General features: G+C 46.6%; 1 protein-coding gene across 1 annotated transcript in view; it reads left to right on the top strand.

Annotated features, from left to right (window-relative positions):
- grik5 (glutamate receptor, ionotropic, kainate 5) overlaps window positions 1-15734 on the top strand; it is a 41381-nt gene that overhangs the window by 12013 nt on the left and 13634 nt on the right. Inside the window, exons 2-5 of the mRNA XM_036538322.1 lie at window positions 12836-12994; window positions 13242-13406; window positions 13781-13878; window positions 14204-14369. Of these exons, the coding sequence (XP_036394215.1) occupies window positions 12886-12994; window positions 13242-13406; window positions 13781-13878; window positions 14204-14369 (538 nt within the window). The 5' untranslated portion in view covers window positions 12836-12885. The remainder of the gene's footprint in view (window positions 1-12835; window positions 12995-13241; window positions 13407-13780; window positions 13879-14203; window positions 14370-15734) is intronic.

Raw genomic sequence — 15734 nt, 5'->3', positions numbered from 1 at the left:
GCACAGTGAATATCAACAGCTTGAGTATACTGATACAAGCGGCCATTCCATATTGTAAGTTGCAGCTTCTACAATCAGTACATTTTGAACTCACCTGTAAGGAGCACACATTAAAGCAAAGACATGAATGCACTCCATGACCACACTTATTACTGTATATTACAAATCTACCAACTAATTACTATATAATAACAATAATAATACCAAATAATTACTATATAAAATAACTATTAATGTTTTACCACTTTATATCTTTGTTCTACTGTACATTGCCTGTATAAATTGTGGTATTTTATTAAAATCCATGTTGATGTCTGTATTATTATTATTATTACTAGTCATACCAACACAGCCTGATAGGATATGAGTCAAATCATTTTATAGCTGTTAAAAACTAGCTGGTAAGGAATGAAAGAGTGTTTTAGTCTCATGACAAATTCATATATCATACATAAACACACGGAGTGGGGAAGACCAGTATGATTTGGACAAACATATATTGTACACATCCTGCGCAAATATATGAATGGCTTGCAGCATGGTTCTTATACAAGATCATAAGTGTTTTCTGTTTTTCCTGTATAGCATTTGACAGTTTCATTTGACGTCACAACTTTTTAAGGCCAGTTTCTCCCCCCTTGATAAAGTGAATATCTAAGGGACAAAGTTATATGAAAGAACAGGGGGAACACTGGGTAGCATTCCTCCGAAATTGTGTCTCTTAAGTGTGTGAGGGTAATATGGCCTAAGTTGAAAGTTGGCATCATGTAGATATCAATACTTTGAGTGGCAGAGCTATTTTAAGCTTGCCATTTTTATGCACTGAAATAGTTTTTGATTAATGCTATCTATACAAATTGGGTTGTAGCACAATGTTTTGTATTTGACTATTTAATAGATTTTTTCCTCCTGTTAAGTGTGAATTGGATCTATATATATGCGTGTGTTTGTGTGAAAGATATCATTCACACTGAGAAAACACAATAATGTTTTGATCTTGCTGATATGCTGATATGGGAGCATATCCGGAGGATAAAATTATATTGTGTTTTCTGTGTGTGAATGTTATGCATCACACATAAACAATGTGTTCTACAAGCTGCTAATAATCCCTGTGGTTTTTGTGTATTATCTTCAGAAACAATTTCTCCAGAGCGAAGTGGATGTGCTGAAACAGAGTTTAAATGGGAACGAGACCCCGTGTAAACTCTCGCTTTCAGTGCTCTCGTTTCATCCGCGATGTGGCCAACAGTCAATGTCGTACATTCAATTAGAAAATGTCTGGGGGATTAGGGGACCTTTGCTGATATTGACCAATATCAATATTTTATGTTGAATGAGGACAGTGGCATGCGGAGACGCTGCTCTGAGCAGGGCAGTGACACGGGCGGAAGGTGGAGGTTGGAGGGGAGCTGGAAGGAAAGGAAATAAATAGCGAGATGGAGAGAGATTTGGTATTGACCTGGTACAGTGCAGTTTATTAACAGTCTTTAGAGACGATAGGGGAGGGGAGCCGCGGTGCAGATAGCGGCGAATGCAGGCAGCGGGCAACAGCACGTGTGGAGGCCAGAAAAGCCCAAACCTAGTCCTGCGTCCTTCTCCCAATACAAACGTTGACTGTTTTACATGCAATTAACATCGTGGCTCAGGGGAAAAACGTGAACAGCCAGACACGGCAGGCTTTTGAACGGCAGTTTTCGCTTAACCCCTTGTATGTTCTGATTACTGCAATTAGCTCTGCCATATTCTCGGCGTTCGTTGGCTGTCCTTGCCGATACCGGCGCTGACAGGAGAATTCGCGCTCGCTCCAGACAATCTTAATGTTCTTTGTCACTCCACTGGCAGCGCTCCGAGGGTCGGTCATGCCAATCAGGCGTCCTTTGAACTGAATTGAATTGAAGCGCGAGGCTCTTTTTGGTCTGACAGGTATTGTGGTTTTTCTATCCTGCCGGCGGGGCGTAGCTACGAGGCAGTAAAAAAAAAAAAAAAAAGCCCCCGTGGAACGTCTCACTTGTCTTTCGCGGGCAGCCGACGCCCCCCCATCCTCCCCGGGTTTGATACCCCCCCTCCCCCACACATCCCCGGAGAGGCGGGCGCGTTGCGTGTACCAGGCCGATCTGCCGCAGCTGTAAGCCCCCGTGCAGCGTGAGCTGATGCGTCAGGGCAGGGCGTCTGAGGCGCTAATCCGGGTGCGTCCTCGCCTGCAGACGCAGGCGGAGGTGGAGGAGGAGGAGGAGGAGGTGGAGGTGGAGGCCCGGGCTGGAGGAGCGTGCGCCGGCCGTCTGCACGAGAGGCCCCCCGAGCAACTCGCAGAAGCGCAGCCGCGGTCTCGTGTCACCCTTTATTACACACTGTGACACTCAGTGTTACAGTCATTGGCACAGGCCACACCACCGAGAGTCAAGCCATATTCTATAATGCAGGATAAGTAAATAAAACAGCAAAGCACACGGCTGTGAAAGGACAGCAGAGAACCGCAGACTCACTCTGCACACGGGTTTCCAGTCCTCAGTATTCATACGCACCTCATAGGTTTAAATATGACTAATCAAAATGGAACGTTTTGGCTCTTTTCAATACAAATTTTAGAGATATGTTCAGGCATATACCCTCAGTCTGGGACAGTCTGACTGACTGGCATAGAGTATTGCTTTGAGTTTGCCTTTCAGAAGTCCCAACTGTGCTGCAAGTACAAGCGAAAGGAGCAAAATAAACTAAGGTGACACAAGGAAAGATTTTTCATACACGCTGTGAACATGCATTAATACACGCCGGTGCGCGCGCGCACGCACACACACACACGCACGCACGCGCACGCACGCACGCACGCACACACACACACACACACACACACACACAGGTGTGAAGACCCACACATGGCGCCACGCGTCCTTTGCGTGCTGCGAGCCCTGTGCGCACTCCGTGGACACGCATCATCGGATGTGTGTCACTGCACTTCTTGCCTCCTGAAATAGAATGGTGTTTCTTTGGCGTTTGTCTCCCACTCTCCCCCCCCCCCCCCCCCCCCCCCCCCACTGCCCCCCCCCCAATTCTCTCTCCGCTCTTCTCCTGGGGAAGGAGAGCTCCAAAGGCAGCTTTATTTACGGTCAGGTGAAGTTGACCCACCTGACATCCCTCGTTTCTCACTCTCTTTCCCCCTCTTTTCTCCTTCCCTCTTTGTCTGGAACCCACCTCCTCTCCTCCCGTCTCCTAATTTTGTCCTCCAGTGTAATTACATATACACAGCGCTGACCAATACCTGGGTGAAAAACATACATGCTGGAGTGATTTAGCGGGTCACGGTGACACTTTCAGGCTTCATAATGGGTTGAGCGACCCAAATAAGGTGTTCATCCACTTCAGAATCCTCTAATGGGGACGAGGGGGGTGGGGGCCTTGCAACCAAAGAGACATTGAAATGAACAGGATGTTTATATTCAGATGCAGGACAATAATGAGTGGTCCGAAACATAATCATGGAAGCATTTTTAGGGCACACCTCCCCTTCAGCGGTGTTTGACACGCTGTGCAGTACATGTCTGCTCTGACGTATCTTGACACAGCTCTCCGGCTATGGTAACACAAGCAGGCAACTGATAACCATAAATGGCTGCTACACGGGTATGTCAAGAAAGCGCAGACAAACTCATACTTCAGACCATGAGATCATTTAAAGGCACACGCAACAAACTTGTACAAGGGCATGCTCAGGGTGATAAATCTGAATTGATTTAACTTCTTCACATCCTCCGTCTGATTCGTCTGAATGATCCTTACATTGTGCTTGATGCAGTGGCTCACCTCTTTCTCTGTGACAGCCACCAGCCGATCCACGTGGCGTAAGGATCAGTGAACCTGAAAGTGCTAGGGTTGATCATCGCAAACACAAGAAACTGCAACTGAAATACTGCATTTCATACAGGCACTGTTTATATGTAAGTCCTGCCCAGTATTGTGAATTGGCCTCAAAATGTTATATCTTGTTCACGTAACTACAGAACATCAACAGTGCCTGTTACACATCATGTAGTTACACTTAACCCCCCCCCCCCCATAATGACCTTGGTTATATTCCTATTACATTGCATTATCAGCATTTAGCAGATGGTCTTATCCAGAGCGTCTTACATAGGTTACAATTTTTACACATTATCCATTTATACAACTGAGGCAGTTGTGGGCTAAGTACCTTGCCCAAGGGTACAACAGCAGTGTCCCAGTGGGGAATCGAACCGGCAACCTTTCGGTTGTGGGTCCTGCTCCTTACCGCTATGCTACACTGCTGCCTGTCTTGCCAGGCATTCCTGTAATACGCCTGCTGCACCCTCACTGTTTTGTAGCAAGCACCCTGGTGCTGCACTGTAGCTACACTTGTCACACCACGTAAAATGTGTACGCCTTTTGTGATATCGGGTCTATCGATCGGTGCCGGATGGCAACAGATAACGGCAGCTAGTCAGCTGGTGCGCCGAAATGGAATTCCACACATGCACACAAAGTGAAAGAGTTTGACCCCAGGGCTTATATTTGGAGGTGGTGGAATATCTTTTCAGTAATTTATCATCTCAGTGTGTTCGATGATGCATGGTCATTAGAGAGCTTTGTATTGAACTTGCATTGAGTAGCGAGCTTTGCACACAAACGTTCTGTTATGAATTATTAAACAGGAAAACCCTGCTGTACAATCACAGGTTTGTTCTGTGTGTGTTTTGATGGTACATTTTCTTCTTTCTTCTGTGATTGATAAGGAGAAAATGGAAGTCCAAAAAAAACTAGAAAATCACAGACTTCAGATGATAAATGGGCTTCATTCAGTCATAATGCTAAACTGACAACACATAATGCAAGATGGGTTAATTGTTTTTAAAAATGTTATTAATTGTACATGTCATTATGGAGAAGAAGTATCCAATCACTGTAATTACTGTGGATACTTTCAAGTACCAATTACTGTACATGTGGGAACTCGTCTAGAAATTTATTACATAATATGTGAGATTGTTTCATTTGGAGTGTTCTGGCACAATATGAAGCCCTATGGCCCTTTTTATATTACTGATTCTATATTTAAAGTATTTAGTACAATAAGACACAAGGCTAATATGGTCTACAGGAAAGGTTGTCTTTTAATGGCCTCATAAACTGTAATAAACAGAACTGCAAATTCTATTGAATGTGCAATTACTTGACCTGAGACTGAGTAGTTGCCTTTGACGGTGAGACACAACTATGATTAAAATTTGTGCAGAGATTATATATATTAATATACGTTAAACAGCATGTAATTGATTTGCTTCATTCATTTATTTAGCGGATATTTTTAAAAAGTTAGCCAGGAACATTATTTATTTTTCCCCCTAAAATATATTACAACGCAGAGATGAACAGGGGAACAAAATGATTTAATTGGCATTTTGGACATGAAAAAACAAGCCAACATTTAACCCCTGAAGACAAAGTAAGAATGTGGAAATGTCCAGTCTGGCCTGTGATGGTTGTAAACCTACTTTCCCCTGTTATGATTTACACCTGACTGGCAGACTGTAAGAGTCAGGGTTTTTAAAAATAACTTCTCCTGTGAAGAATACTATTGCTTATGCAAGTATAAATGCCCAATTTAAGGAAGTTTTCACAAACAATTATCTAGTGGTTCAGGCTGAGGTGGCAGAATGGCTTTATGACTCATTTTTCATTTTAACCCCTGCTTGACTCCTTTACAAGAGAGCATTGAATGAGAAAACATAACAGACAATGCCATAGTAACAGAGATGCTTTCTCTGCCATTGGGATCTTCACATTTCTTTCAGGAAAAGTATGGGATTTCTGTACATGCTCAGTGAAGACACAGACGAGTTCTACTGTTCTACAGCATAAGCTGGGATCCAAATCAGTTTATGCTAATGTACATTGGTTACCATAGCGTAAATACACTGTGTGTGTGTGTGTGTGTGTGTGTGTGTGTGTGTGTGTGTGTGTGTGCACGCGCTCTCAGTTTCGCCTCGTTATGCAGATGTGATCTGATTATCATGGTTTGGTGAGTGTGCCATTGGTCCCAGGAGTGGGTCGTTAGTGCCTTGGCTTCGTTAGCGATGATACTCATTTGACGTCTCTCTAACGGAGCGCCTCTGTGTTTCGGCTGTCTGACCTGGCGGTGGGGAACTGGAGCGTGTTCAGATTCCGAACGCTCCGCTGTCGGGTCCCTCACTGACTCGAGCACCACCCGCCCTCAAAACCCAGGTCCTCTCACACGGCAACGTCCGCGGTGGCCCGGGTCTATGCAAAGAGCACGACGCTGAAGTGGAGCCCTTTTCACCTTATCACTCATTCAGACAGGAACACCTATGCTCTATAACAATGGCCAACTCTGCCAGCATATCTTACTCAATTTCCAGGATATGCCTGAATGCCCAAAAAAAAGTTGTCAATGTCTGCAAGGGTGTGCGGTAAAATCAATCTTCATACATAAAACATTGCATTAAGGGTCATGATATTGCCATTTTTACTGTATGAGGATTTTCTGGGGGGGGGGGGGGGGCATGTAGGACACTGGTACCATTACCATATTTGGATTGGTGGTGGTTGATACCATGCAGCCCCTGGAACATTATGTTACTGTCTTTGTGAAAAACATGGAGCTTTACCAGAAAATGAGATCTCTTCCTCACCTTCTGTATTCTGGAACACTAAACTGAAGTCATCTCTCAGCTCGGCCTTGACAGCCATCAAGGAGAGCAGCTGGATGTTGACCTCAGTGTCCTGGCCAGATACGCCGTCAAATTTTTAATCTTGGCTTCTAATCATCCCTCGTTTTTTATTGGCTGAAGAACAGGTGCTAAACGCTGTACAAACCAAACGCCGGGACATCGCCTCTTTGGGTGCCGTCTGCGGTGAATGAGACAAGCATCCACTTTGCCGTAGAGTGCTTTTTAAGGCCCTTGGTGGAAAAGTGCCGTGAGCTGGGGGGGCGGGGGGGCGCGCCTTCATCTTTCTGGCATTTCACGAGCTTTAATCAAAGGCTGATGTTCAGTGCGGGATTCCGCTAACTAACGGAGAGACGGCTAACGGCTAAGGGACTGGGGGCCTAACCATCAGGCGAGGCAATTATGTTCACGTGTCAGTCAGGGCTTGGAGCCGAAGGGCTGCTTCTTTGCGCGGAGTGATCGATGGGTTCAGCCGGTCGGAGGCTCATCCGCAGAGCTGCAACCTCAATAGGGGCGCAAGGCTCGGCCCGCTACAATAGCAAGGGCGCTCCAGGCGCCATGCCATTGTTTACATGTGCGGGTGTGTGGGCTGTGTTTATTTATGTTATCAATTTAAGGCAGACGTTGACCTTTTCCACTGGAGTATCAGCGGGCGCAAATACGCCAAGCGTCAACGCGCTCTGACGGGGCGGTCGGACGAGTGTGTGCTTTGCATAGAGGCCACTCTTTGATGGTGCGTCGGTTTGATGGCGGCGCATTAAGTGATCACATAGAACAATCGCTCTATTCCTGAACCCCGCAATTAAATATAGAACTCTCCGCCTCCCACACCCTCTCTCTCTTTCTCTCTCTCTCCCTCTCTCTCAACCGCACTCCACATTGCAGTCCCCTCTCTCACTCCCACTCTCTTTTTGTTTATATCTCTCTCTTTATCTCTCTTTCAACTTTTTACACTTTTTTGTCTTTTCTCCCTTTAACCACCATGTATTTTTTAAACTCACCATATATATATTTTTAAAACTCTTCCTCTCTCTTCCGCACCCCTTCCTTTTTTAGGTTTAACCTCTCCACCCCTCTCTCGCTGTGCTAATTCTTGTTATCCTTCTTCTGCCTCCTTTTCCTCATTAACTGCTTTTCACCCCCATCACCCTTTCCTCTCTCTCCCCCCTTTCTTTCCTCCTGCCCCAACCCCCCTCCCTCCCCCATGCCTCTCCTCTCCTCCCCTCCTATCCCCATTCTGCCACCTGTCACGTGGGTGTATCCTGTCAGTTCAGTGGTATTGATTGTTCTCCTGGCTGACAGGCAGTGTAAAAGACGATTCTGATCAGAGGGGGCGGGGGTCCTTGCAATGTGGCACCTGGGGTTGGGGTTTAGTGGAATGCCGAATTTCACATTCACACTTCACAGAGATTCGCACAGTCGAGTTTTATCCACAATTTACACACAATTACACTGTCGAGAAAACAGTGAGCTCATACATACACAGGGCACACACACACACACACACACACACACACACACACACATATACACGTACACACACAGATGTAATATGCATATATTCAACATTCTGATCTGATTCATTGAGCTATGAAACAAGGATATGCTAATCTCCTAATGAATGTTTGCAATTCAGTAAATATTCAGTCATTCGTGTATTTAAATATTCATATTATCATATGGGTATTAACATAATGACAAAACACTGGTACAGTAGGATAATGCACATTTTAACCCCAGGGACCTAGTTTATACTAAGTTACCGTTTTTATTAATTACAGCATAGCATGATATTTAATTAAAAATTACACTAACAGATATTCTATATTAATTCAATGACGCATTAGTACATGGACAGCTCATAGACACCAATACATTGCACTGAATCCACACTACAAACATACACAGCACCAGCCATGCTGATTTTCTGTGGACCTACAGACTAACATGTTGAACCCGTTCATATTTACCGTGCCCTGGGTGAACCTGAGTCTGCACACAGGGGGAATTTAGGGCAAGCCGTAAGCTAACTGGCTGAAGCACGACTTAAATAAATGACCAAAATTGTGTTTGATTAGACGGACGTCATGGAGATCGGGAAATTATCGAGGTTCACGTTCAGTTTCCTCATGTCTGCTTGCCCCTCTTAAATCTAATCGCTTAGAATTCAGGCGCTTCTGACTTAAGACACCTACAAAGCGGCTGAGGTCCCGAACGCTGTAACACATAAGCTGGTAAATAAACAGGCGCACACAGGCGCGCTGCCCTTGCAAAAGATCGGCTGCTCCGCTCGGCAAACCTTCATTACTTGGAACGGCGCGATGGCTGGGAGCTGACCATTTTTAGCCTCAGTCGTGGGTGACAGAATTATGCAACGGACGTGCGGCGGAGACACCCCGCTTCACACCACCGCTGGGCTCTGACACTCTGATCTCTCATTTACCTGCTCTGCAGCGCTCTCCCGCTCGCGCTCTCTCCCCGTTGCCACGGCAGCAAAAAATCTGACAATGAGAGGGAGAGCGGAGGATAGAGGAGACAAGAGAGAAAGAGGGAGCAAATGCCATTTGAGTCATTCAGTCTAGGCCCTGTGCTTGTGTGTGTGTGTGTGTGTGCGTGTGTGTGTGCGCGCGCGCGCCTGTGTGCGTGTCTTGATTGTGGTCCATGTTAAATTCTTTCTTGTTCACACGTTTGTTGCAACTATCGTTTTGGTCAGTTTCTCAAAGCTGGAGGCATCTGCAATGAAGGGGATGGGGGCTGACAAAAGTCCCCCTCTAACATAGTGATGACAAAATGGAAAAATCATTTTGTCCTTTCTGTCAGTATTCATGTTTCAAAAGAAATGATGTCTTGACTGATGGGGGGTGTAAAAAAAAATTTTTTTTATTTATTTTTGGTTTGAAAAACCTGTCAGCAAAAACATTCACTGATGAGAGCCAGGGACGTTTGGCATTAAGGCAGTGTGGCAGGGAAGTGCAGAAATGCATGTGAACGGGCAATAGCGAGGCGAGCGCAGCAGTGTGCCAGACTGTGGAGCACAGTGTGTGTATGGATGTGTGTGCATTTGACAATTTGACAACAAATGCCTTTCTGTGAGTGAACAGTGTCACCGTTTGCGGGCTTCAGCTCCAACTCAAAGGGGAGAGAGGGAGAAGAAGTTAGATGGAAAGAGGGAGAGATGGAGGTGGACAAGTTGTGTGTGAGTGTGCGTTGCCGAGTCTGTGCGCTAGCAGACCTGCTCGCTAAGATGTGCGTTTGAAGTTTATTGAACACTCACGGATTCGCCCTACAGTGAAAGGAGAAGGTTAGCAGGATCTGTGCATGCTCTCCCGGCAAGATGCTCCAGTCAGCCCACCGGAGTCCTCCCTGTCTCAAGGCTTTAAGCAACACACCGCGATCTGCTGCAAAGTGTTTCATTGTTAAAGACGCATACTTCGCCGAACAATAAGCCATTAATCGTTGTGCATAAAAGAATCAGTTTACATAATGGTCGACGGTTACAATACTTTAATCCGTGACTATTCATGCTGTTCCAGTCTAAAATTGAATTATGGGGATGATTCATATTTCTGTTATTATTGCTGTCAGATTTTCTTGTTATTTACGAAAACAAATGAATCGTCTGGGACCTCCGCCTCCCCGCCACCCACACTGCCTCCTGTCACTCCGATTTCTAAGCTCCGCCCCCTCTCTGACACCCCCTCTTTCCCCTAATTCCTCTCCCTAATTCTCTTTCGTCCCTTTCCCCTGTTCTTTCCCTCTCTCTTCCTGACTTAATGCCTAAAGGTGCATACTGTATATGTGCCTCCTGCTCTCTCCCTCTCTCCCTCTCTCCCCCTCTCTCTCTTTCTCTCTCTGTTGATAATTAAGATCACAGATTTTACGGTTTTCTTTCTCATAATAGAGGCACTGCAGACACCGCAAGCAGGCTGCCAAGTCTCCGACACAGCCAGGCACTCTCTCCCTCTCATATACACAAGCGCTCACACACGCTCTCACGCATTACACACAAACCTTCACACTCTCAGTCTCTCTCTCTCACACACACACACACTCCCTCTCTCTCTTATACACACAAACACGCATATGTACACCCTCTCTCATACAAACGCAACACACTCACACACACACAACCTACTCCTTCCCTCTCATACACACAAGCACAACACATACACACTGCACATACACTCTCTCATACACACAAACTCTCAAACTCTCTGTCTCACGCACAATACATACGCACAGCACACACAAAATACACATGCTCATACTCTCTCATGCACATGCAATACAAACACAAGCACAAACACACACACACACACACATCCTCTCTCTGTCACACACAGATGCTGTCTCTCACACATAACACACATGCACCTGCTGTACACTCACTCCTGCTCTTACATCACTCTATCACAAGCACAAGCACAAACACTTACAGTATACAGCATGCACGCACATGCAGCCAGTCTCCATCTTTCTCTCTCTCTCTCACACACACGCAATATTCATTTATTTGGCATATGTATTTGTATGCTCCACCAGTGCCAGCACCCGGGGTGACTTACAGCTGGGAACAAAATTAGGTGTCGCAATAAGTGCTTATACAACAATGTTCAGACCAGTCCTGTCTACATCCAGATACCAACAGACTGTACCCAGAGAAGAAAGGTTAAAAAAGGTCAAAACACAATAGGGCACAGAGACCATGCAGAATTCATGCAAATAAATGACTAATGTTCTTTCTCTGTTGAACCATTTTTTTTTTTTTTTGTCATGCCATTGTCTCGACCTTTTTTGACCGTGTCCTCTCTCTCCTCTCTCTTTCTCTATCTCCCACACACATACAAAATATTCTCTTACTCTGAGGTCACATGTGGATTTTGATATCGTCTTAGACTTCTGTTTCCCTCAAATATCTCACACATTTTGCGTTAGGCCACAGGAAACAAAAAAAAAATGTGGATGTGTGCTAATCACTGCCCTCTTGGACTGTCAGTAAGCCATGATTGACAGTGAAATAGTAGGGGCTGCAGCTGCCATTGATTGCTATTTGAGGTCTTTGCCAATCCGATTGGTCATAAGGGGTAATCTGCTAGCTGGTAATAGCCAATCAGGTGTATTTCATGGAATGCAGTTTCCCTCCTGACAGATGACCGTTGTTTTGATTGACTGCACCTGTGGGTCCACCGTTTATTTTCGCCCGATCAATACGCCATCAGACAGTTTTGTTGCGTCTTTAGTAAGGGAAGAGTGGGCAGGAGATCGGAAGTACTGTGTGGCTGTTGACGTTGTACACATTTTCTTCTCTTATCCGCAGTCCTTGATGATTTCTTATCTTGTTTTTTTTGTTGTTGTTGTTTGTTTGTTCTGATATTTTATGCCTCTGATTTTTAGATGCGATCTCATTTGAACGTGAGCGCATTTTCTTTCAGAACACATTGAGGATTAGGAGACTCACGCTAGGAGACGCTTTGCATCAGGGACAGCGTGACCTAGAATGACATCACAGTCCCGCGCAGTGACACACAGGCGGGGTACCGACGCTTCACTCAGGGGGAAAGAAGGAGAGGGAGGCGCAGAGGGAGGAGAGAGAGAAGGGAAGGAGACAGACGCGGGGGGGGTGGGGGGGGGGGTGGGGGGGGATGGGGTGATGGGGGAGAGAGTCTTCCTTATTCCCTGGGGTGAGATAAATGTGCTCGATCTGCCTGTGTGAAAAGGTCGGAGGTGAAAGGTCTTTAACTGAGGGGCTGTAACTCTTTGGTGACTGGACTACCCTGCCCTAAGATAAGAGGGTAAAGGTTAAAAAGAGGCCGTTACTGTCTCACAGACTGCCAGGGCACGCTATGAGTCAGACCAGTGCGATGCTGCTGTTTAGCTGCTCGTCAGTCTCTCTTTCGCTCTCTCCATCTGTCTTTCAAACCAGAAGCCGCATCCTCTGCATTCGAGTACCGCCAGTCTAAATAAAGCTTAGACAGCCACGTTCGAGCGTCTCCGCGCAGTGTGTGCTTGTGTGTTTGTTTCTCGCGTGGGTGTTTTTTTTTTTTTATTCTCGCAGTGCCTGGCTTAAAATGACGCTCGTTGTATGTGGCGTCGCTAACGCGTGCAGCGGCGTGATGGGTCCTCCTGTCCACTAGGTGGCGGAACAGGCAGCCAGAAGACCGTTCTCCATGAGGAGCAGTAGAAGATGCCGGCTCTGCCAGCGCTGCTGCTGTCGATTCACCTCGTCTTCCTGCTACTGACCATGGCTCCGTCCTCTCACAGCCAGGCCCCCGTGCTGTCGTCCGTCAGAATGGGTGAGTTCTCCCAGGCCTCGCCGGTCACCGTCCCGTCCCTGTCCCCGTCCCCGTCCCCCCCAGTCCCCGGGACTCCAGTGGGCACCTGCAGCGCTGTGCCGGTGTGTCACAGAGGATCAGGTTTGTTGTTGGGCACGTTTGCCCTGGCCACTGTGCCTCCCTGTGTACTGAACTGCTCTCTCTCTCTCTCTCTCTCTCTCTCTCCTGCGCTTCCCCCCCTCCACCCCCCCCCCCCCCCACCCCCCAGCGGCCATCCTGGATGACCAATCGGTGTGTGGGAGAGGGGAGCGGCTGGCTCTCGCTCTGGCCCGGGAGAACATCAACAGCGTGATGGAGGGTCCGGCCAGGGCCCGCGTGGAGGTGGACATCTTCGAGCTGCAGAGAGACTCACAGTACGAGACCACTGACACCAGTGAGTACTCGGCTTTTGCTCTTTCCGCACTCTGCAGTTATGCTTAATTTACCTAAGAATCGTCACAGACGATCGTTAGAGGAATGTCTTTTGTCTGAATTGCATTGAGCATTGAGCCCTTCCACTGATGCTAATTCATAGGTAATAGTGTAGTGAATAGTGAATGTAATGAATGTAATGAATGTAATGTAATGTCATGTAATGAATATAATGTAATAGTGTCATGCTTAAATCCGTATCGCATTTATCAATGCAACTGAGCAGAGATGCCTTCCCCGTCCTAGTGTAATCAGATTGTCAGGCACGGAGGAACGGAAGCTTAATTTGATTCGAAGGCGCCGTTGACTGTTTTGCACTTTCGTTTCGTCTCTCAGTGTGTCAGATATTACCGAAAGGCGTGGTCTCAGTCATAGGCCCAGCCTCCAGCCCCGCCTCCGGCTCTACTGTCAGTCACATATGCGGGGAGAAGGAGGTGAGGAGTCCCATCTGTCACTGCTGTGCCTCCCGCTGCTGCTCATTCCGATGCCGTCAGTCACTTTTATGTAATGTCACTTGTTTACCCCCGTTACCCTCTCTCTTTCTCCAACCCTCTCCGAAACCTCCACCTGTTACTCTCCCCCTACCCATCCTCTCGCTCTCTCTCCATCCTCTGCACCTCTGTCTTCTTTTTTCTCCTCTGCTTCTTGTCCCTCACTCTCCCTGCCTTACACCTGTTTTCAATCTACCCCCCCCCCAATCTCCCCAAACCCCCCCAACCCCCCACCCCCACCCAATCCCCTACCCCCAACCCGTCTCAGATCCCTCATGTGAAGATCGGTCCTGAAGAGACCCCCAGGCTTCCATACCTGCGCTTCGCCTCAGTCAGCCTGTACCCTAGCAACGAGGACCTCAGCCTCGCCGTGGGGGCCATCCTCCGCTCCTTCAGCTACCCATCGGCTAGTCTGGTCTGTGCCAAGGCAGAGTGTGAGTGCCTATTGTGCACCTCTTCTCAGACCGCGCTGACATAATTTGCTGGTTACTCGCTCGGCTGGTCGCCTGCTCTGAGCCAAGTCCTATTTCATGTTCTCTGTTCTCCGGGCTGTAGCCACTGTTCACACTTTAACCCTGTGCCTATCAGTGGCTGGACTGTATCCCACTGAATGTTCACAGGCAAAAATAATGTACCATGTTCGTGTTGAATTAGCTGTAGGCGTAGACACTCTGTAATCACTCTATATTGTTTGATACAGCATGATGGTGCTGTATTGCTGGCCACAGACAACAAAGCTCAATTCTTCATACTAGCGCTGTTTTACAGGTCTTCCAAGGTGCATGAAAAAAAAACATACAAACTATAAAGGGGAATGTCAAAAAATCTGTAAATACAGTGGAAGAGAAATTTTCCTTTCATTAAATAAATGCGCACTGTGATAAAACTTCACAAAATACAAACACACCCACACAGAGCATTCTGCACGGTTTTTGAGACGGGCTGCGGCAGGCTTGCTTTGACTGGGAAGGGCATAAGAGCTCCGTGATTGTTGTTTTTTTGTTTCCAGGTGAGTCTAAATTTGGATTTGATTCTTGCATGAGTGTAGGATGGAGCACCCTGTGGCTTTGACCTAGTTGGCAGCGTATTGGTTGAGAAAGGGTTGCCATGGCGGTGGAATACTTGTTGCAATCTGCCTTTCGAATTCGCTTGTTGGTGGTGGTAATACTGCTGGAGGAAGAGTTATGGTTCTGACCTGGTGTTAGAATTGATATTATGATGTTCTGTTGGAGTAGATGGTGAACAGATTTTCAAGAGGGGTAGTGTGATGTACCAAACATTTGCAAGACGCCAACAAAATGTGTGAAGCAGCTGTTTGAATATATTTTGCACTCACTCCACTGTTAACTGTCCTCAAATGAATGAACTTCACTTATTTTTTCAAATTTAAATACATTTTAATCGCATCTGAAGGCCAGGTGTAAGTACACTACATGGACAAAAGTATTCGGACGCCTGACCATTACACCAACAGGGACTGTAATGACATTGTATTCAAATACATATACTTTAATATGGAGTTGGTCCCCCTTTTGCAGTTATAACAGCTTCCACTCTTGGAAAGATTTCCACAAGATTTTGGAGTGTGTCTGTGGGAATTTGTGCCCATTCATTCTGTAGAGCATTTATGAGGTCAGGCACTGATGTTGGATGAGAAGGCCTGGCTCGCAATCTCCATTCCAGTTCATCCCAAAGGTGCTCGATGGGGTTGAGGTCAGGGCTCTGTGCAGGCCAGTCAAGTTCTTCCACTCTGACCTCATCAAACCATGTCTTTATAGTCCTTGCTTTGTGCACTGGGG

This window comes from Megalops cyprinoides, chromosome 10 (assembly GCF_013368585.1).
Source record: "Megalops cyprinoides isolate fMegCyp1 chromosome 10, fMegCyp1.pri, whole genome shotgun sequence".
Classification (NCBI taxonomy): Eukaryota; Metazoa; Chordata; class Actinopteri; order Elopiformes; family Megalopidae; genus Megalops; species Megalops cyprinoides.
This window is presented reverse-complemented; position numbering and strand designations above follow the sequence as displayed.